General features: G+C 37.8%; 1 protein-coding gene and 1 long non-coding RNA gene across 3 annotated transcripts; one reads left to right on the forward strand and one right to left on the reverse strand.

Annotated features, from left to right (window-relative positions):
* Positions 1–5,243: 5,243 nt before the first annotated feature.
* On the forward strand, positions 5,244–6,807 carry LOC113278646. Its single transcript, XR_003325601.1, has 3 exons — positions 5,244–5,323; positions 5,762–5,841; positions 6,790–6,807. It is a non-coding gene; the product is annotated as an uncharacterized LOC113278646 (long non-coding RNA).
* Positions 6,808–15,924: 9,117 nt separating this feature from the next.
* On the reverse strand, positions 15,925–22,694 carry LOC113283786 (putative disease resistance RPP13-like protein 1). Of its 2 annotated transcripts, none has more exons than XM_026533151.1 (3): positions 19,510–22,694; positions 16,187–16,291; positions 15,925–16,096 (listed from the first exon to the last, which is right to left on the reverse strand). In XM_026533151.1, the coding sequence occupies exon 1, from the start codon at positions 22,671–22,673 to the stop codon at positions 19,536–19,538; it is 3,138 nt and encodes a 1,045-aa protein (XP_026388936.1). In that variant the 5' UTR covers positions 22,674–22,694; the 3' UTR covers positions 15,925–16,096; positions 16,187–16,291; positions 19,510–19,535. The 2 variants fall into 2 exon arrangements, with proteins under 2 accessions (XP_026388936.1, XP_026388935.1); XM_026533150.1 differs by having other exon boundaries at positions 16,183–16,291.
* Positions 22,695–23,314: the final 620 nt, after the last annotated feature.

The following is a 23,314-nucleotide window of genomic DNA, read 5'->3' on the forward strand; positions in this document are numbered from 1 at the left end:
CTACTCTAAGTCGGAAACTTGGTAAGAATGACGAATCCATCCATTTACAAGTAAGATTCCTTCAGAATATTTTGCGGCTTAGTCACCTGAGCATTTTTTTTGGACATTATATTTTGTTTCACAACTCTTATATAGGGTTGTCTTAAAATTAGTATATTAAAGAACCACAAACTTGACAGAACTTGTGATAGTGTAGGAATGGTTAGTGGTGTAGACTTTCATGCCGGAGGTTGAGGATCAAATCCACCCATCCTCATTTCTGCCAACGTTCTATATTTTTACTTCAACAACACTTGTAAGTGTTGTTATGCATTTTTATTAAGAAAAAAAAACAACCAAAACTTGTGAACGGTAAGGATGGTTGATGAGCTAGACTTCCATGCAGTACATTCATGTTCGAATATCCCTTCTAATCTCATTTTTTCCAACATTCTATATTTTTACTTCAACAACACTTATAAGTGTTGTTATACGTTTTTATTAAAAAAAAAGAAAAAAAAAAAACAAAACTTGTGAACTGTAAGGATGGTTGATGAGCCAGACTTCCATGCAGTAGGTTCATGTTCGAATCTCCCCTCTAACACTATTTTTCATCATCATATTTTGGTATTCTTCAACAACTCTTGTGAAAATTATGATAGGCTTAGTCACTACCTTTATGGAACAGAGTTGTTATAGCTAAATGTCGTCACAACTTTTTTGCTTAAGGAGTTATCGTTTGTTTTCTTAGCGCAACCCCTTGTTTCCTAAGGGTTGGCAGTGATGATATACGACAACTCTTCCTTTGAAACCAGTTGTAAAACATATGACTTTCTACGATGTTTAGCGAAGAGTGGTAAATCTCCAGTTGTAGATGTATATTTTTCCCGTAGTGTACCATTGTCGAAGATTAAGCATTATAAAGATTTGCACCAAATAAAACAATACCTGGGAATAATATATCATGTTTATTTGTATGTCTGTATTTTTTATTTTTGGTATGCTTTCTTTTTTTTATTTTATTATGGTGTGTCTCTCTTACTGCATTTTGTTGACGTGTAATTTCCTCTATATTTTTTTTTGCATTTCAGTATTAGTCCCTTTGGTCATGATCCACGATGGCATTTTTAGGTCTGATTTATCCCCTGTGTAACCGTGCTGATATAATAATATAATTTATCTTCCCAATCTTGATATAAATCCATAGTGGTTTTGAAGGAAATTTTCTGACACTGGCATCACTAATCTAACGTATTTCAACACCTAAGCAGACAATTTCACTTTTGTCAAAAATTAAATCAATAAGATTGCACTTTTGGCATTAAAAAGAAAACAAAGACATCATCAAATGTTATGGTTTCGGATAATGAACCCTGACTTATGTGTTTTACTCTACAATTGTTCGGTTTTCTGGAATAGGTTATAACATCTCCGTGTTCTACTCTTCTTATTGATAGCAATTATTCGAATTGATATGCGGTAAAGAATGAATAATCAAACAATGTCATTACGATGACCATCACGAACGATGGAAGATCCATTTATTCATAATTTGTCCTTTCTGAGTGTACAAAAATACCAGAGATAGTATAAATTAAAAGAAGCGAGACCGTACCAGTTGGTCACCAGACTGCTGCACATTTAAAAAACAGAATATTGTTATGCCATACTTTGGTAGGAGATTCTAGAGGAAACAATAGGAACCTATTGTCAGGTGTAAGAGACTACCGGATTGTATGAGCGAATTTGCAAGGAAAGTAACAAAAAAGATGTACCCAATCATTGAAACATGCATGACAGTAAGGGAATTTCGATCTTGCCTCCCCAATTACATATTAATCGGTTTTGAAATTTCTATCTTTCCAAAAAAAAATATATTGCGATTAAGCCGCATACTCCTCGACCATAAAAAGCCATGCAATGATTACGAAAAACGGCTACAAAAGAGGCTGACGGTTCTGAAGCTGACCATATCCACTTATCTGCCAAATAGACTTCGCAACATAAGAGTGTATACATGGTCTTACAAATCAAAAGATATATTTGGAGAAGTAAAATTTTAATAACATATATTCCAATAAGTAAAAAAAGGTCCGAGAAAGTACATATTTTTAAATTGGAAATGGGGGAAGGAAATAAAAAATCACGGAGGTGAACTCATTTTCTTAATTTAAGATATTAAATTGCCTACAAGCTCCCTTTAAAATTATTTGTAGTATATATTTTTGTGAATTTTATACGGTGACAACGCGTATAATTTTAGAAATTTTTTCTGATTTAATGGAGTGTGTTAACAACATTAGTTGTTTACCCGATAGAACAAAGAAAACAAAACAGGGGATATCCCTACGATATCTATGACCAAGCCAAATTTAACATACATCGGATCAGAAGGAATTGATAAGTATTCGGAAAACATTTTGTACGATATGAAAAATAAACTCACATCAAGGCCCGTGTCGTTACGGCACTGGTTAATGGCTAGTAATATAAAAAATAAAGGGTGCCAAGATAGCAACCTAAAGAGATAAAAGAAGAAAAGAGCAAAGAGCTTACAAAAAAATTACTCTCTAAAACAGATTTGCGCAATCAAATAAAAAATCATCAAGTTTTAATGGACAAACTAAGAAGCAACACTTTGATATCTATAATAAGAGAGCTAACGGGATTTCTCACTTGTTTCTTAGCAATTAAAATGTCGCTCATTCCCAACCACACAACTCACTATATAGCAAAGGCAAACAATATCTCAAGAAAATAAGAGGCTTGTATACCTTCTGATGTTCTCGATAATATAAAGTTCGTCTATTTGGTATAAACGGATGTCCAATCCGAAACCATTAGAAGAGAAAAATATAATAAAATGCTTCTATTTTTATATAAAGAATTTATATGACATAATAAGCTAGGATGAAGATATGTATAAGTTTTCTTAAATAAATATGTAATGGAATAAAAATAATTACGTTTGATACACATTTTTGTAGGTTTTAAATATATATATATGTATTCATACAATTTTGGATGCGGATACCTTCGTGTCTTAATTTTGTATTGGAACAAAAAAAATCGGATATCAAATCCAAAAATTATATATAAGAAATATCAAATGAGTTTTGAAGTTTTTAGATATTAAAGGACACCCTTAAGTTTGTCCAAAGACATTACATTAAGTTGTTTTTAACTCAAGAAAGGATATCATTTGTTGTGTTCTATGGTTTATCTAGAGATATAGATGTTCAATTATGGACAATGCACAATTAAGATTATATCATTTCATTTTATTTGATACACAATTGTAAGTGTGTTATATCTACTCAAAATGATCATACTGACATTATGCATCTATTTCAGTGTGAGAACCTTTAAATGCTCTCTGGCTATAAAAATCAACTTAATGATTTACATAAGTCTAACTCCAATATTAAATCTGATTCATGAATTCGTTTGATCTCATTCGAACCTCGTACTTCTCACGCGTACATTTACAGTTTGCTAACTCGCGACATGAGTCAGACCTATCCTGATTTGGATCCTTTTAAGTCGTGGAATGAAATGTCCTTAAATCATGGAACCAAGCCATTTACTCACATATTTTTAAGTCGGATAAGTCAGAGCCAACTCAAAACAACAAATACTGAGTCGAACTATATGAATCAGACATGTCGGATTACAAAAAATATAAATGTTTTTACTTGGGCCGGAGAAGTCCAAGAGAGATATCCAGAGCTCAGTAAATATTCTTTGACCAAGATCCGCTCTTTCTCTTTATTAAAAGGGCTTTTTAATAAAGTGGCCAGCTTTTTGATTCATATTTAAAAAAGTGATCATTTTTTTAAATGGTTATATAAAATGGCCGACATTGACTTTTTCCTTCCCGTTTTATGGAAAAAACGGATAAAATCAGTTAGATGCCTGCGTGTCAGTTATCCCTCTTAGTAAAAGTCATTTACACCCCTATCATAGATTGACTAGGTCGAGTTAGTTTAAGGAGTCGTTTTTGAGCCAACTCAGCGACTCAAACCAAGTGAAGAACATTACTTAGTCATTTTTACATACATGTTCAGTGTGTGAAACTGGTAACCATGGGTTAGATGTGTGATTGATTCTTAAAATTTTCCATATCTCGTTTCCTATATTGAATTCATATCTCACACAAACTCAATTTCCTAAACAATCACAAACACTAAATGTTCATCAACCATAAACCAAATTCATTATGAATAATCAATAACAAAGCATCAGTTTGAATCAGGTGAGAATGGGTTGGTTTTACTTGGTAAAAAGATGGAATAATTGATGTTTCTCCTACCATGTCGGATGGAGAAACATCTCATGAAATGTTGGGGTCTAATTGGATTTGGTAGTGTTCATATCACCGGCAGACAACCTATCTCAATCCCCTATTCTTTTCGGCTTGAATTTCAGCCATAACTTTGCCTAGAACTACCAATTGATCAAGCACTAACACATTCTTCGAAGCTCAGCAAAATTCCCATACATTCATACCAATTGATCAAGCACTCTAGTTTTTCTTCCCAATATTTAATATCAACATTTCAGATTGTATGTATATCCAATTTTCTTCTCCATCTTAACTTCAAATCAATTTCAGAAACCAAACCCCCAAATTTGTCAAGAAACCCCCAAATTAACATTCAGAAACTTAATTGATGAATTTAAGATCAAACAAACAATCCGAAGATGAATTAATACTAACCCATCATCCCATATTGATGGAATTTCAAAGGAATAGTCACGGACTTGATTTATTGATCCTCCAAGAGAAATTCATTTTGTTGTCTCGGTCTCGTTACCGCTGCTTCTATCCATAGAAGTAGAATTAGTGGTTTTTTCTTCGTAGTTTGAAAGGAACGATTAGTTGATTACATAGCAAGTATTCACTGCCGAGAAAGAAAATCACAGATAGAAAATGGGAAGAGTTATTAGGAGGCGGAGAGAGGAAGAAGAGTAGAATGATAAATTGGTAAGGATACAATGGTAATTTCTTGACTAAATCAACGTGGTTGACCACTTTGGTGGGTCCAAATGTTATATCTACCAGAAAAGCCAGTTTATATAACGATTAAAATTTCTGGCCAGGTGTGCGGAAGCTTGTCACTTTCTTAAATTGCCCTTTTTTTCCTCACTTCTAACTTTTCCTTCTCTCTCGTCTGCTATCTCTTTCTCAATCTCTCTTGTGGTATTTTCTTCATCAATCGTAAGAAACAAAAATAGAAAAATAAAATTAGAGGGAAGAGTTCTAGTAGAGCACACCAGTAGCAAATCAGGTGATGCACCACCTTCATTAGATGCTTAGTGTGTTCAAGTTTCTTAATCAATGGTAGATTTTCTATAAATTTCAGTCATATCTCAGTTTTTAGTTTGTATTGATCTATATTAAGGGTTTTGATTTTAACTAGTTGTCTCATCTTCTGTCAATTCTTCCTTAAGGACTTGATTTATAATTAGGGTTTTGATTTCTAACTGTCGTTTCTTCCTTAGGGATTTGATTTATATAGGGGTTTGATTTATAATTAGGGTTTTGATTTCTAACTGTCGATTTTCCTTGGGATTTCATATATAATTAGGGGTTTGATTTCTAATTAGGGTTTTGATTTCTAATTAGGGTGTCAATGCCGATTTCTAACAAGGTTTTTGATTGAGAATACATGACTTCAGCACTGCAATTTTATTGTTGGTATTGTACGTTTGTTCATATTTTAAATTTGTTTGTTTTACTGATTTTGTGTATTCGATGTTTTCTAATTTTTTTGGTTAGGTGGCTGCGGAATCGGGATGTGATGTAGTTGGAGAAGAGTCGGTTGCAACACCTAACAAAATCATTAAGCGTTGCATTAGGTAATCTTTTTTCTTGTGGGCCTTGCAAGTTTTTTTGGTCATCTCCGGATGATATGTTGATCTTTAAGATGCGCACATTCAATTTGTTAGTTTTAATAGTAATTTCAGACTTTTCGCTATGGATTAGACGGGGGTGTACATTTCTACTTCCCTTTTACCATATGGTAGACACACTGAAAAATAGGCTAGTGACACAGGAACTTTGGGAGCGTCATTATGATTTTAGCAAAGAGAAACGCTATGATCTTCAAATATTTATTTCCAAAGAGAGACGATATTGCACATGAAGCATATGATGTCTTGTCGCTTGCATATCAGGGGTATTACAAGTCACTACTATGGTAGTACCATGACGTTGTAAGTTAAAAATGTGGAGTAATGAGTTGAAGTACATTGTTTTGTGCCAGTGGACAATGTAATGAGTTGAAATACATTGTTTTGTGCCAGTGGACAATGTAATGAGTTGAAATACATTATTCTGTGCCAGTGGACTTTGGAATGACATACGCTAAGAGTTGGTCATATTGCACAACTTATAGTTACTCTAAGGACATAATGGCATGATTATTAATGGCCTAGGGTGTAGCTATTGTATAAAAAGGAATTTTTGCACAACGCCGAAGTGGGGACAACACACTTTATGTTTTTGTATGCTATGATCACAGAACTAGTACCTAGTCCATAATGGTTGAGAAAAATTACCTCATGGTACCTAAGTGGCTTGTTGCCTCATAAAGCATGCTGGTTTGGCATACATGTAGGCAGATGTGATTGAAAAATGTGATCATGTCTCTTTCATCCGGTAGTTAATGTTGTCTGCATGATACACGATGTCAGGGGTGTTTCTTTAGGGTTAGAACTTAGATATTGTTTATTCTGATTATTATATGTATATGTATGTTTCAATTTTTATTAAACTCTTCTCTCACTTGCTCTCCTTTGTTGCAGCCAAAGAGAAGCCATGTGCTCTCCTTTGATTTTTTGTCTAATTTTTTTTCTTAATTTTATTGATGTAATTTTTATTTAGGATAAGATATTCATCTCCAACAAAAAAGTATCATTGAAGGAGAGCAAAGAGATGAAACTGATATTTACAATGAGGTTCTTGGAATAAGATTTAAAAGGACAGAATCCGGAAGATGCAAGCAGATTACGAATCCGGAAGAGATTTAATATCTAGATGAATTTCTATTTATGCTGGTTTTATTGTTTTTAGGTTTGACGAATAAAGAAAATTGAATGAATTTTTGATATTATTTTCGATTGCGGTTGGTTTGTAAAAATCTTGTAGAGACGAATAATTTTGCCTTTGAAATTCTCTTCTAAAGAAGAAAAGTAGTCCTTAATAAGTTTTCCGAGAAATTAACTTCTTATGGCAAAATTAAATGTCATTTATTATGATATTTAGAGGCGATCTTTTAGAAAGAGAGTATTTGTCTTTGAAAAAAGCATTTCGAGGCAAAGTGAGTTGTCACCCATGGAATATTTAAGGACAAAACATGTTATTTTTGGAGACAAAAATATTTATCTTTGAAAGTTCCTTTCAAAGGAAAAATAAATTGTCTTTGACAAAAAAAATTAGAGACAAAAATAAATCTTTCGGAGAGGAGGAATTTTGTCCCGCAATTTTTTTCGGAGGCAAAAAATTGGTCACTAATAGAATATTTAGAGATGAACTAGTTAGTCTTCAGAATTTTGTTTTCAAGGGCTAGTGATTTTGTCTCTGATTAAACTAATGAGAGACAATTTTTTTGGTTTCAGATAATTACTATTAAAGACAAATTAAATTGACACAAATTTTTGGCTTTTAAGACAATTTTTTTGGTCTTAAATAGTTATCCTCAAAGACAATGACACAAAAATTCTGATTTTGAGACAATTTAATTGGTCTTGAATAATAATCATTAATGCGATTATTATTTCATTGGTGAAAGCGATTTTTGTTGACAATAAATTTTTAGTTATTAATTAATTTTTCTCGTGACCGTTCATAATTTTGTCCCGAAATACTTTCCCAGACGGGGTATTTGAGACAACTTCGTGACAGAAAAAATCAATCTCAGAAAATATTTCGAGACAAAAACAGGGGATTTCCTGACAATTATTTTTGACACTAAATCCTCGTTTCTTGTAGTGAAGTGTCAGTCACTGATGACACTCCTCTTCAACAACAATCTTAACTTCTTCTATTTTATACCCTTAACTTCAACCTTGGTTATATTGGGAATAGTTTTCTCTATCTGGGCGCTCCCAAACTTGGGGGAAGGATATCTTGGATCTTTTATGTATTTCCGATTTTCTTTAAGTAATGCTTTTGTTGATCACATGATTTTTCTTTGAAGAGTATCGCTTCTCCTTTAATCCATCTATCAAGTATATACTCTCCGAGGGAATACTCAAAAGAATAACAAAATTTAAAGTATATACTTGACTCTTATTCTTTTGCGTATTTCCGAGGTATAAAATGAGAGGGTGATATTTCGCCATTTTGACTTCACACATAAGCTTTAAACCTTGTTATCTGCCTCGTTGCGTGTTCTTACTTTGAGTTCTCGCCTATGCCTCTTGTGTTGTTCTTGGCTTTTGTTGCTTATTTTATTTTTTATTTTTTTATATTACCTTATATCTCCCTTTCTTATTTGTTTTACATGTTTCATATTTCATGTGTCACTTTTAGAGGTCTTACGTTGCCTCCTAATTAAGGTTTTATTGTGCCTCATCCTTTTTGAAGGATCTTAATTCGACGAAGTATCAAGCGCTCATTATCCTTTCAAATAATAATCCATCCACCTCGTCTTAGCACCTGTTATGAACCCCATTTCGCGACAATGTGACAGGCCTAGCCATTCCCATGAATGTTAGCCCCGTGACATTGCCGTCTTTTTTGGTCACGCATCTCCCTAATCTGGAGGGTGCCATCCCTTTATATCCCCCCTAATTTCCCCTTCAAGGAGGTTAACCCTAACATGCATGTTGGTCTCCTCCCATCCAGTTATTACGACATTTAGTTTTTTTCGTGACTTCTTATCCCCTTCGCCGATATGGCTTGAGTTTGCGAAGTCACACCCTAAGTGAGGTTTATTTGGGATCAAGTGAATTGTAGCCAAGACTTTCCATACGGTCATGGCTGGTAACGCTCCAGACGTCTCAGGCACCCGCAACTCAACCGAATACGTCGGCGCATTGGTCATACTCCGCACTCCTTACCGAAGGCCATCATAAAAGAGACCCTCAACGGATAGGTCTTATCATTGCCTCTAGATTCCTTTCTGAGAGTTGTTCACGACATGCGTTAGGTCTTGCCTCTTGCACTTTCATGTGAACTAGGGTGCATGCTGTGGACTCTCAGCCTTCCTAGACGAAGGGTTTAAGTTTCCCTAGAAACCATTTATTTCGTGTATCTCATTCGCCTCCAAATCCGAGGTCTTACTTGACTGTGTTGGGGTTTATTTCGCTTCAAATGCCTTATGAAAATTCGTATCTTTGAATCAAACTTCAAAATATTATTGTTATTATTTTGTAAATCTGATACATTGCCAAATGATAAGTTCACAAGTACATTTCCTCGTCTCTATGATTCTTCCTTGATCTCAGCGTTCTTCTTCTAGGCGGATGTGCTTATACTGGTACCTTTTTAACTCCTTCATCTACACCTCGTTCCTGATCTTGAACAATGTTGAAAATAATGGGTGTCTGGACGACAGTGCATAAATGAACGATCGTATTAAATCTTCTTCTGGTAGCCTTCCCCTTAGTTCTTTGAAGATTGTATCCCACCTCGCCACAATGCTGCGCAAGCTTTCATTTTCCCTTTGCTTCAACGAAAATTGTGCTGCTATTTGTGGTTTACATGGATCACTTCTCGCACATTTATTCATCATTTTTAGTTCTTCCCGCGTTCTAGATTTTCTCTCTGTTACGGGATCATCGCTCGTTGCGCCTTTTTTCCTTGTCACCATCAATTGCTGCATACGATATTCCCTTTTCCTGAGCTCCTTCTTGCTGCTTTCTATAGATTTTTTTATATCTTCTCGTTCATCTTGTTCCCCTCGCCCCTTTCTATCTCGCCAATACTCATGACGCCCTTTAGTTGCCAATTTCTTTCCCGAAGAATTTCCTCCCCTTTGGGTGTTATGTTCTGTTTATTTTCTTTTTAGGTGATTGTTCTTAATCAAGAGCTTCTCGTTTTTCCTTTCTAGCCTTATTCGTTCTCTTACCAAGTCATCCTTCCATCGTCTTTCTTGGTAGAGTTCCTCCTTTAATTCCTCCATCTCCTTGTCTTCGTTGCATGCATCATTTTCCTTGACGAAATGACCGGGCAATTCAACACTTTTCTTAGCCTCTTGTATTGATACCTTCTTGCGCTTGGAGTTGTTTGACTTTGCTCCTCCTTGGGGGGTTCGTTTTTCCTTGGCACTGGGGGGTTCTTTCTAGCTTCTCACTACTTCAACTTCTTCAGTTATTTTTCCCTTTTTTGTTTTTCCACTTTGCTTTATCTCAACTTGGCGTTCATTTTCCGGAGTTTTTTCGCGATCCCTCTCATTGACAATCGTCATATTGTCTTCCTCCTCCATGCTTTTATGCGTTGTATTCTGCTCCTCGCTAATCCCAATGGTGAACACTATCAATTTTTTCGCGCTTTTTGCTTCGCATACCCTCTTTTTTTGTTCTATCTTCCTCCTCAGCGTTTCATCATAGTTGTGGAGATCCTTTTCGATACAATCTCGCGCATCCTATAGATCTCCCTTGATCTCGCCTATTGCGCTTGGCATGGGAAACCGTATGTCCTGATGATATGTAGATGCAACCCCTTTTATCCCATGTATCCACGGTCGACCTATGAGAGCGTTATAAGGTGAGTCTATATCTATCGCACAAACAGTAACATTTGTTTCCAACTCGCCGGCGGAAATCTTCACGACTAGTTCTCCCTTCGGCTTTGATGCAACCCCATTGAACCCATATATATTATATGTTGATGGTACAAGGTTCAGACCTTGTACCCCATGGTTCTAAATGCATGATAAAAGAGAATGTCAACCGAGGTCCCCGTATCCACCAGGATTCTGTCTATTGCCCAGATTTTTTTATTTCTTGACTTCGTCATCCTCCCACTTTGAGTATTTCCCGAAATTTAAGGTTATGACCAATGGATCTGTGTGCGAAGCTCCTTCATCTGGTACGTCCTTTGCTGAGAATCTTATCTCCCTCTTTTGCCACTCTTCTAATAGCTCCTTCTTCGCCACACTGAATATCTCATTCCCTGCGAAGTCCCTCTTATACACTCTTTTGAGTATATTATCATGGAAATTTTGAATGCTCTTGGCTGAATGTATTATCGAATTACAATTCAGTTTGTGAGCTTCCCGATCTATTTCGATTCGGGTACACCTGTTGATTGTCACGAGGTGGGGGTGAGGGCGGCTGTACATATACCTCCAGAAAATGAGCGAGTTTCCCCTGTTCCACTAGACGGAGTATGATCCTTCAGATGTTTCGGAAGTCATTCGTATGATGTCTGTGAAACCGATGATACCTGCAAAACTCATGACTCCTAGTACTCGAAGGTGGTTCACTTCCCAGATTTGGTGGGGCGGAATCTCTTATGTCAGTACTATCGCTTCCCATACCTTCTTCATAGTCATATTGAGTCTGGAAAGCTTTACATCTTCAAAGGCCGGTGCATTTGGTATTCGTTCTCCAAACCTAGGTCCTTGATTACTTTTGTGATGATATCTTGTGTTATGGCTTCGTGGCTCATAATTACTTCGCCTTGACTCCTCATACCTCTGTTGATCGATCCACTCCTGATCTCCGCTTGACACAGCTACAAGTTTCGCCGGAACTGGGGTTGAAGGTTCCCCTTTCTCATATTTCAGATCATCCTCCACGACATGTACTGTTGTCGGTAAAATCCTTGAGTTTTCTTCATTTTCTGAAATTGGGGTTACTTCGCTGACTTGCCTCTGCTTCTCTTCCAACGCTATGTATTCCTCTTGGTACTCCCTTAATTCATTCATTGTCAAGGAGTTTCGTATTATGAATATTTGGGTGTATAACAGGTCGGTCGGGAATAAGGCGTTCACGAAGGCTAGGATAAATTTTTCTCGTCAACTCGTCCCGCGAGTTCGCTACACACAGTCCTCCATCTTGTCACTAGTCCTCGCAAACTTTCCGTTGGTCTTTGACTTAGGTTAAACAAGGTCTCGATTCCTAGCCTCAACAGGTTGTTACTTATGTACATCGTTAGGAATATTCTCTGCAGGTATTTGAATGACGAAATCGACCTTTCTGGTAGTCCGTCAAACCATGCCAACGCCTCTCCGGTCAAGCTCGCCGGGAAATACTTACAGAGTACCGCTTCGTTTCGTCCCACTGCATCAATGATAAAGTATATTGTTTCAAGTGCTGCACAACACTTTCTGATCCACTGAATATGCTTGAAAAGGTCGGTAGCACACACTTCTTAGGAATGTCCGCATACATTATCTCGTAGGTGAATGGAGATTTATGTGCCTCCTCTATCGCCTCTTCCAGCTGCACCCTGCCACCTCTTCGCGAATTGTTTATCAGCGTCCTCATATCTCTTAGCTCATTCAAGACCTCTTGGTTCAGGTTTCCTCCATTTCCTTCATGATGGTCGCCTCTCATCACGCTAATCCTTCCCTACCCACGTTTGATTGCTTCCTCGTGTCTCCGGTTTACATCGTGTTGCCTTTCCTCCCATCGCATCATTTCGTCTTAGTTACTCCTTTCTTCCTCATACCTTCTTCTTTGAACTTCCCATCTCGTTTCCTCCAACGTCCTTCTCAGATTTCTTTCTTCACTACTTTCTCTTCGTTGTCTCCTTCGCCGCTATCCTCCGTCGTCCTTGCGGGCGTATCTCCTCTGTCGTGCCTCTTCTTCTCCTGATGATATCGTGTTTCCTTCCGAGTCCATGGCATCTGCCGCTGCTTCCTCGTTAAGTTGTCGATTTTGTAGTGCCAACATAGTGTTTTGCCTCATCAACCGAGCATGATGCTCCGCTAGATCCCTGTATCCTTGACGTTCAAGGCGGAGCGTCTCCCTTAGCTGCTCCAGCGTCATGTGTTCCTCATCAATGTTTTCTTCCAACTCTTCATGGGTCATTTCTTCCTTTACAGCGGTGTCCGTGTCGGAAGTGTGTACTGAGCCTTCCCTAAAGTCATATTCACCGGTCTGATTATTCCTTCGTTGGTTCGCGCCTTGTCTTTCCCCTGCAATCGATGTTTCTGCCCTTTCCATTCTTCCTCCTCTCTTTGCTTCCAAACGTCTGCTCCTTCTCGTCGCTATCAAGTGCCTCGCTCGATCTGGTGTTCTGGCCATCAACTGATCTTTGGTTCGATCTCATCCGACTAATTTCTTGCCTTTAATCTTCCGATGCAATACCCAAGGGTCACTCTCTCTCCTAGATTTATAGTCTTGACTACGAATGAATCGTTTAAGATCTACAAAACCCTAATTTTAAAATAACTCGCCAAAATCTCTAACTTCTACAATTTTGAAGCAATTTCAACCTTTCTCAAACTCTTAGATGAGGATGAATCCCCGATCTAAGTCCCTGTTACTGGACGCCAAAATGTAACTACTGGAAACCCAGTAGCACCGCCAAGTAAGAGAAGAAACAGATCTAAGACATGATAAAGGTTTTGGATAAGAAATTCTTTATTGATTAACCATTCAAAGTAGTGAAAAATACAAGTTTTTGAGTACAAGGAAACCCTAATCTCTCACTCTAAGCAAAGCTCTCTTTCACCAAAGAATCCGACCCCCTATACATTTCCCAAGGACCCTATTTATAGACTAATCAACCCTAGTCGTGTAGATGCTTTATACTTCGCCCAGATCATTTTCCATGATTTTTCCCCCTTTCTTTCTCTAACAACTTTGGGTGTTTGTCGGGACAGCTGTCTCTTTTCTTGCTCCATAATTTACTTACTTCACAAGTTATCTTTCTAGCCAAGTAACCTTACTTCGTCAATCTTTATTTCGTGACTGGTGTCTTGCCGGGTACTCCAACTGATTCTTCGTAGTTTAGATTCTTTATACGAGGTACTTCGTTTTAGGATGCGTTGTGATTCGTGTTATTAGTTAGTGGCGAGGTAATTCTGACATTTGATTTGACAAGTCCTTGACCGAGATCTTTAAGTGAGATTCTTCAATCCTATTTCGTGCCTTCCCGTGCGGCCACGCGAGCGAACCTATTTTGTGTACCTACAAAAGGCACACAGGATTTGAGGCGGTCAACAATGGTTTGATTAAAAATAAAAATTGTTTCCTCGGCAATCAACAATGTTCGTTGAACCCAAACTCTAATCTGCAATCTTTGGAACCTAAATGCAACACTGGTCATGATAAAATTGAGACCTAAAATCTAAGTATCCCAAAATATAAAAAGATTACAGAATGATAACGTCCAGATTAAGTGTCGTACGATTTCTTTTTCTTCTCCTCAGTCCTCACTAGTCGTATCCCACTCGTGCTCGGAATAGGAACCTTTCTCTAACACCAGTTTACGCTTGTACATTTCCCAGAATCTTGATACATGTGCGGTGTCACACTCCTTACGGAAACGATCAATATCGAAATTGTTGAAATCCTCAATTTCCTTCGCTTTTTCTTCCAAATACCACCAATATTCTATTATAGGGTTAGACGGGTCGCAGTCATGGTACCTTCCACTGTATTTATCGCAGATTTCTTTAGCACTCACATGTTCTCGTCCGTTTCTCAAGTTTTCGACAGGAATTCCTTGACAATTCCACCCCTTTGTGTCATCCACATCTTCGCCGGAAAAATTTTTTTCTGGTGCAGGGATTAAGCTGGACTCATCAGTAGTAGTATTAGTAGGACGACGAGGGGGAGGAGGAAAACTGGATGAATCTGAGGACAAATATCTCGATGGAGTTGGAGAAGACAAGTTAGGGCACTTTGGTTTGGGGATCGGAGGAGGAATATGATGGCGACATTGTCTTCTGTTAATCGCTTCCGACGGGTGACCGACAAAGGCTTGAGATTTGCTTCCGAGGAGAAAACCCAATGAAGAGGGGAAAGAATGAATAAAAACCCTAGCTTTCCTTTCTTCTCTCCTTCTCCTGTAGAGCGGCAATACTGTCCAAGGCGTCCAGGGGCGCCTAGCAAAAATAAAACCCAAGGCACCAAAGTGTGACTAAATTTTGAGCTTGGTACAACATAGCTGTCGAACTGTGTATAACTAACAGGTTGACTATCTCGAGGATCTATGGCATGTGAGTGGCGGTCATTACTAATATTTACATCAGCACGGGAGTATCTGATTTGATGCTAAGCACTGGACATAACTATAATGTTTTTTAGGTTGAATCAAGAAATAATATAATTCCTTCCATCGGTACAAATCATTAAAAGCCTAGCTAGGAAACAAGAGGATTAATTCGGTACCTGCCTAGACAATATATTCTCAATTAATCTAATTCTTCTCTGCCATTATGAGCACGAACTCTATCTGAGAAATTAACAGAGTATGCCGTACCATGGTGGAGTTAAAGACAAAGGTGATGACATGATGTTAATCTTATTAATTTGAAGAAAAAAACAGAAAATATTCAATGACGCTAAAGCACAAACTAATCCTACTCCAGTTATTGCATTTATTTAAATATGGGTTAATTTGCGTTACCTCCCCCGGAGAAAATCATAATTTGAGTTATCTCCCCTACAGAACAAATATTAGTAAAACCTCCTCTCGTCACTTTTTCCATCCAAATCCGGTTAGCTGAGAAGATCATAATTTGAGTTACCTCCCCTAAGAGTATCCAGCTGTACGAAGCAGCTGACTCAGCTAACCGGGTTTGGATGGAAAAAGTGAAGAGAAGAGGTTTTACTAATATTTGTTCTGTTGGGAAGGTAACTCAAATTATGATCTTCTCCAGGGGAGGTAACGCAAATTACCCCTTTAAATTTTATGTAGTTTACAAGAAGAAATTAAAACTGTTCTTGTCAAATGAACTAAGAGGTCGTATTAGTTGAAGCCTGAATTGTGAGCACAAGTGCCATTCATAAAGAAGCGAACAAAATAGAAGGGAAATTAACCAAATCTTGAAATGAACTGTAAGGAGGGTACATCAATTACCTTACCAAACTCATTTTCTGTAAATAGAAGACGAAATGCTTACGTAAACATACATATATACGGCGAGCCTTTCCAATGCTAGAATAAAGCCAATTGGGAGGTACGTAATCAAATGAACACGAATTCCTGAGGAAGTGATGAAATGATACTTGATGAAATGATTACGTATTAGCTAGTTGGAAATACAATGGCCATATCACATCTTTACGTACCAACCTGGTCAGCAAGTTGAGAATTTCATCCTTGGAGTCGTGAAATTGCTTCTCTACATGCACTAACCGTGATCTCTGCTATTATCTAATCCTTAATTGTATTCAGCTGCTGCATAATTAATAAAAGCATGAATCAGGTGTTGGAATATTTTCAACGCCGCTAACCAAAGGGGGGTCCTGGGGGGCATCGCCCCCCAGGCTGTTTCCTAAGAGAAGAAGACCGTTCTCTAAAGAAGACTCATGAACAAGGATATAAGCACATGGCCATTAACGTGCTTGGCTACAGAACACATGATTTTATGAAATCAATATGTGTGGAGACTCCGGTTTTATCATAAGGGGTACTTGGTTCAAGACTGGTTTCACCATAGAACCTCGATAAGGCTTTGAGTTTCTTACACTAAGTGAAGGTTCAAATCCAAAAAATACCTATCATTTATGTGTTGATTTCAACGATGATGCTTAGTCTCAATTGTGCTTGAACTACGTTGGCTTGATCCCACTCGGGTACGTAGGCAGTCACTTCGGTGATGCAGTCACTCTGATTTAAAAGTTTTAACTTTGTTTTATGGTTTTTGAAAATAGGGGGAGAATGTTGGAATATTTTCAACGCCGCTAACCAAAAGGGGGTCCTGGGGGGCATCGTCCCCCAGGCTGTGGTCGACCTGACAGGTATTGATTACTTTGATACATATGCTCCTGTTGCCCGCATCTCATCCATTCGTTGCTTGATTGCACTTGCTTCTATTCATAAGTTGGTTGTGCATCAAATGGATGTCAAAACTGCTTTTCTAAATGGGGATTTAGAAGAAGAGATATATATGGAACAACCTGAAGGTTTCATATTACCAGGCCAAGAGAAGAAAGTTTGCAAGTTAGTGAAATCTCTCTATGGTTTGAAGCAAGCCCCTATGCAATGGCATGAGAAGTTTGATAAAGTAGTTTTGTCATATGGTTTTGTGGTGAATGATGCGGACAAATGTATCTATAGTAAGCATGATAGTTCTGGTTGTGTGATTCTCTGTTTGTATGTTGATGATATGTTAATCTTTGGGTCTGACATATCTGTTGTGGAAGAAACAAAGAAGTTTCTTAGTTCTAACTTTGATATGAAGGATTTAGGAGAGGCTGATGTAATCTTGGGAATTAAGATCCTAAGAAAGGGAGATGAGTTGGTTTTAACTCAATCTCATTATATTGAGAAATTTCTCAAGAAATATGGTCACTTTGATGACAATCCAGCACCTACTCCTTTAGACCATATTATCAAGTTAATGAAGAACACCGTCCGTACTCATGCTCAACTTGAGTATTCTAGTGTTATTGGGAGTCTTATGTACGCTATGCATTGCACAAGACCGGACATAGCCCAAGCCGTGGGAATATTATGTCGTTTCTCAAGTAATCCAGGATATGAACACTGGAAAGCAGTTTCAAGAGTTATGGCTTACTTGAAAGGAACAATAAATTTTGGTTTGCATTACCAAGGCTATCCCGCTGCACTAGAGGGGTACAGCGATGCTAACTGGAACAATGTAGAATCAAATTCCAAGTCAACTTCTGGATGGATTTTTACATTAGGGGGTGCTGCTGTGTCTTGGAGTTCCAAGAAGCAGACTTGTATTTCTGATTCAACAATGTTGTCAGAATTGATAGCTTTAACTGATGCATGTAAGGAGGCAGATTGGCTTAGAAACCTACTTATGGAAATTCCTTTTTGGAAGAAGCCAACTCCGGCGGTCTTGATTAATTGTGATAATCAAGCTACAATCTATAATGTCTCTAATAAGACTTATAATGGAAAGTCTAGACATGCAAGTCTTAGACACTACATGGTTAGGCAACTACTCAAGAGGGGAGTAGTTACGGTTAACTTTATTGAATCAAAGAGGAATTTGGCAGACCCATTTACGAAAAGTCTACCAAGTTCAGTGGTTTCAATAAAAAGGAAAGAAATGGGACTAAGGTCTGTGAAGGAAGTTTGATCTCCCATAGCAGAAACCCAACCTATGTTTTGAAAAGGATAAACAAGGTTCAATGTGGTACCAACAAGTTATGGATGTGGATTATGGAGCACTAATATAAAAACTTCCCATTTCTTATTAGTGCTGGTTTCTGCAAGAAAATAAGATGGATGTAAATCCTTAATGAGTCTATGATTAGTAAAAGGTGTATCGCAGAAACACCTTCGAGACTTACCTATATGAGTATGGAAATAAGGCCGTTTCCTAAGAGAAGAAGACCGTTCTCTAAAGAAGACTCATGAACAAGGATATAAGCACATGGCCATTAACGTGCTTGGCTACAGAACACATGATTTTATGAAATCAATATGTGTGGAGACTCCGGTTTTATCATAAGGGGTACTTGGTTCAAGACTGGTTTCACCATAGAACCTCGATAAGGCTTTGAGTTTCTTACACTAAGTGAAGGTTCAAATCCAAAAAATACCTATCATTTATGTGTTGATTTCAACGATGATGCTTAGTCTCAATTGTGCTTGAACTACGTTGGCTTGATCCCACTCGGGTACGTAGGCAGTCACTTCGGTGATGCAGTCACTCTGATTTAAAAGTTTTAACTTTGTTTTATGGTTTTTGAAAATAGGGGGAGAATGTTGGAATATTTTCAACGCCGCTAACCAAAGGGGGGTCCTGGGGGGCATCGCCCCCCAGGCTGTGGTCGACCTGACAGGTCAGGTCGTGGGGGTCCAGGGGAGACCGCCCCTGGTGGAGGTTTCAAGTGGGCAACGCCCCCGGAAGAATTTTTTGAACTGAAGGTTTTATTTGGCCGATAAAAGCCTGTTCGAAAATTTCGAATCCAAAAGACACCATTGATGTCTGTTGATGAAGGAACCTGACGTTTCGTGAATAGAAACCTGTTGGCGAATAAAAAACCTATTCCCAACAGGTGCAAAACCCTTTATAAATAGCTTCTCCCAGTTTCGTTTAACATATAAGAAAAATCAATCTGTTTTCTCTATTTCAAAAAAAAAGCATCATCAGAAATCAGAAATCTCTTTGTGTGTTCTTGATTGAATCAAGGGGTACAAACCTTGAATTCAGTTTTCGTTGCAGGGCTTTCATTGTATCCTGAAGGCAATATTTCGCATACCTGTTGTAATCGCCAATTGTTATTGGGAGGGTAGAAATATTTGTCTAAAAGAAATTTATACAAGCCTTGAAAGTTTTGGAGTGCAACAATTTCTTCACTGTGTCATTCATCCTTTGTGAAACCCATTTTTTTTCCAACATCAGGTAGTGATAAGGAGAAAAAAAAAGGAAAAGAAAACCCGAGGAAGATATGGATACATTTGCACATATATACCTGAAGTATGATGTACTAGAAGAAGCTTACTGAATGGGACAGCCCACCGCGCTAGAACTTTCCGTAAAATTAACATTAAGGCTTTCAATAAAGGAGAGGGATTTAATATCATAAGTTAAAGACTCCTTCGCTTCGGGGCAGTTCCTAATGGTTAAGGCCTGAAGAGAAGTCCATTTTCGTAAATCTGGAAGAAACTTGAGAACAGGACAATCCCCCAAATAAAAAGTCTGAAGCGAGCCACCATGGAATTCTGAGCGAAGAAGAGTATCCTCGTTTTCATTTTCTTGATCTTCATTTACTTGAAATCCTTGAAACTCATTGCACTTTTCGATACTCAGATAATCAAGATTGCAATTACGCAGAAGTAAGTTTAATGGAAAGTATACGAGCTCCTTCACATTTTCTAAATCAAGCCTTGTGAGAGAGGTGTGGGCTCTCCCAACTGTGCTTACTAACTGATGATTAATATCCTTCAAGTATAACGTCTTTAAAGACGGAAATGAAGGAATTTCAATCAGTTTTGTGTTGTTGGTGATCCACAAATGCCGAAGACTTGCAGAAGGAGGTGAACAACGCATATCTTCTAAGGAGAACATACCACAAAGATGAAGTTCCACTAGTGAAGGAAATCCACCAATATCCAAACTCTTTACAGAACTTAAACCATCAAGTATAAGGTCTGTAAGATGTTGGAACTGCGGAACAGACATCCACGTCAGTAGGTCACACCCCATGAAGTTAAGAACTTGCAAATCCCTCAAACCAGTATGAGGCTGGAGAGCTTCAAATACTTGAAAGTTACATGACTTCTGATCCCATAACATGTCGGACGACTCTTCTAATTCACCCCAATGCAAAACCAATTTACGAAGATTTTGTTTTCCCATCAAATTTGCTCTATCGGCATCTACTGGATCTTTCACGTTCTGGAGATTCTTTATCTCTAGCTCCTCAAGACTGTTTAGTTTTTCTAACTCTTCAATACCATCTTTGCTATCGGCGTCGTAGTTTATTAGTTTTTCCCTCACCCAGTAAGTTAACTTTTCAAGAAAAACAAGTTTCCCTATACCGACTGGTGCTCCCTTGTAGTTATGAAATTTTCTCAATTTTACCCAATTATTTATAACTTGTGTTGGAACCTCGCAATTTGAAAGTTTCGCGAACTCAAGATTGATGAGGTTAACACAAGACTCTGGTAATACATTGATGTTTGTGCCAACTAAGCTAAGGTATCTTAGCTGAGCTAATGCTCCAAAATCTTCGGGTAACTTTTCTAGTAATGTGCAGTGACTGAAATCAAATATCTTCAAATTATCAAGACCTTTAACACACCCCGGTAGGAATTTTAACTTCTTACATGCTTTGACATTAAATGTCACCAAATTGCTAAAGCTAATGATGGAGCCAGGTACTTGTTCAATAAGGTTAAAAGAAACATCAAGATGTCTTATATTCTTTAAACCTATGAATGATTCAGGTAGAGATTTTAATTTGCACCCACTAAGATCCAATGATTGCAAATTACATAGACTTGTGACAGAATCAGGCAGTTCCTCCATTTTAGTGTCTGACATATTCAGATGTCTTAACTTTTTCAAAGACTGAATGTTTCTTAGAATATTTTCAGTACTACCTTCAATGTTATTCAATACCAACGTCACCAAATTATATAGTTTACTGACGGAGACTGGAGCATAAACTACTACTTCTTTAAGATCAAGATAGGTGAGATGGAGGTACCTTAAGTGCCGACTCAGCTTGAAACTCAAAGAAGGCAACTTTGTACAGGTCCTATCTGGTGAAGGACCTATATGAAGTGTACGCAAGTGCTTATGTCCAAACAGTACATCAGGGTGCAAGTTTGAATTACCCTCAGGAATGAAAAGTGTCCGCAACTTCTTTGCGTTACGTAAGCTTTTCAGAAATGTTGATGATGATAAATCTGCATCTAATATTAATCGTAATTGACGTATTTCAGAAGTATCTTTCAACTGATCAGTTACCTTGAAAGCCACTGATTCTTGATCCCCAGCAACAACTTGTGCAAGATCATGCATCTTGCACGTATTTATCACACCCAGTATATTATTTTCTACACCTTCAAAAAAGGAACTCCATACCAAACTCTCGAAGTAATCATCCGCAATGTCTTCAATCGTTCTTCGATTTCCCACGTTTGAAGTGTCAACAAATCCTTGTGCTATCCACATCTGTACGAGTGTTCCTCTGTGTATCTCCCTACCTTTGGGAAATATAGCGCAGTAGGAAAAACAACATTTCATATGGGACGGCAAGTGATCATAGCTCAGTTTTAATATTTCCATGACTCTGCTCTGGCTTTCTGGGGCGTTCCATATTTCATTTTCTTTAATAGACAACCAATCGACTTCTCTATTTCGTGTGCGTAATAGACTGCCGAGGAATTTCGCTCCAAGTGGCAAACCACAACATTTTCTTGCTATCTCCATTCCTATGCTTGTCATCCTTGCGTTCTTCATAGCTCCACCGGGAGAAAATGCCTTCTTCTCAATAATAGTCCAACATTCACCATCTTGCAGTGTTTTCAATTTGTAAGGAGGAATATTCCCCTTGACAGCATCTGCGACCTGGGTTTTACGAGTAGTGATTAAAATTTTACTCCCTTGAGCACCAACAAGCAACGGACTGCAGAGTCTCTCCCATTGCTCATCACTCTCGTTCCATAAGTCGTCAAGTACTAGCAAATATTTCTTCCTGTTTAACTGTTCTCGGACTTTACTTGTTAGTACATCGAAATTTGATATAGTATCAAACTTATTTTGAGTTGCAGACTCCATAATTTTTGTTAAGAGATTTTGCACATCAAAATCTTCAGATACATGAACCCACATTTTTAGCTTGAACTGTTGATTTACCAAAACATCATTGTAGATGAGTTGAGCCAGAGTTGTTTTGCCCAGCCCTCCCATCCCCACTATGGAAACGACTGAGACTTTTTCAGGATTGCCATCTGATGACGACGATGATGTTAAAAAATCTATTATATTTTTCTTATCATCATACCGTCCGATAATGTCCGACTCATTTGTAGAGGATGCGGTTTGTCGGCTTCGGTTCTCACTACTTTCACCATGATAACTTGTAGTATTGGTTGAAGGTGTTATTTGCAACTGAAACGTAGTCATATCCTTGGTAATTGCATCTAACCTCTGATTGATGTGTTTGATTTCTCTGCCATCTTGAAGCGAAATACAAGTGGGTTGGAAGATGAAAGAAAATCACAGACCTTACTCTTCAAGTTGTTCCCCCTTACGGACCGACGCATGGTTTCATATGAAAAGTCATCCATAACATCATCCGCATCATAAGCAACACTTTTCAGTCTTCTCAGCCAAAGACGTACAGCTTCTTCAGTTACTTGACGCCTCTCCGCATCAGCTATGACAGCGAGAATCATCTGTAATGTGTCTTGAAGTTTTTTCAAGTCATCTTTTACACCCCAAGCTAGACCGATCTCTCGACCAACGACAGGAACCAATTTGTTTAATATTTCTGTTACACCACTAGTAAGAGTCTCTTGAATCGACATAGTAAGATATTTGTTTGTTTTTTTTAATGGTTGTAGAAATCAGTGGCAAAAATGCTGATGTTGAAGAATATTAGTTGCTATTTCTGAGTTTGTTTATCTAATGAATGGCCTGAGTAGAAGCTCTACTATATATATGAGACTATTTGGTCGTAATTCAATCACAGTGGAATTTTTACTTTACAGCTATAAAATAGAATCTAAAATCGACCTTTGTCAGATATATTCTTGTCTTTCACG

This window comes from Papaver somniferum, chromosome 5 (genome assembly GCF_003573695.1).
Source record: "Papaver somniferum cultivar HN1 chromosome 5, ASM357369v1, whole genome shotgun sequence".
Taxonomy (NCBI): domain Eukaryota; kingdom Viridiplantae; phylum Streptophyta; class Magnoliopsida; order Ranunculales; family Papaveraceae; genus Papaver; species Papaver somniferum.

Bases quoted from the DNA above. Each gene is read 5' to 3' on its own strand.
- LOC113283786 (XM_026533151.1), bottom strand. From the start codon at position 22,673: ATGACTACGTTTCAGTTGCAAATAACACCTTCAACCAATACTACAAGT.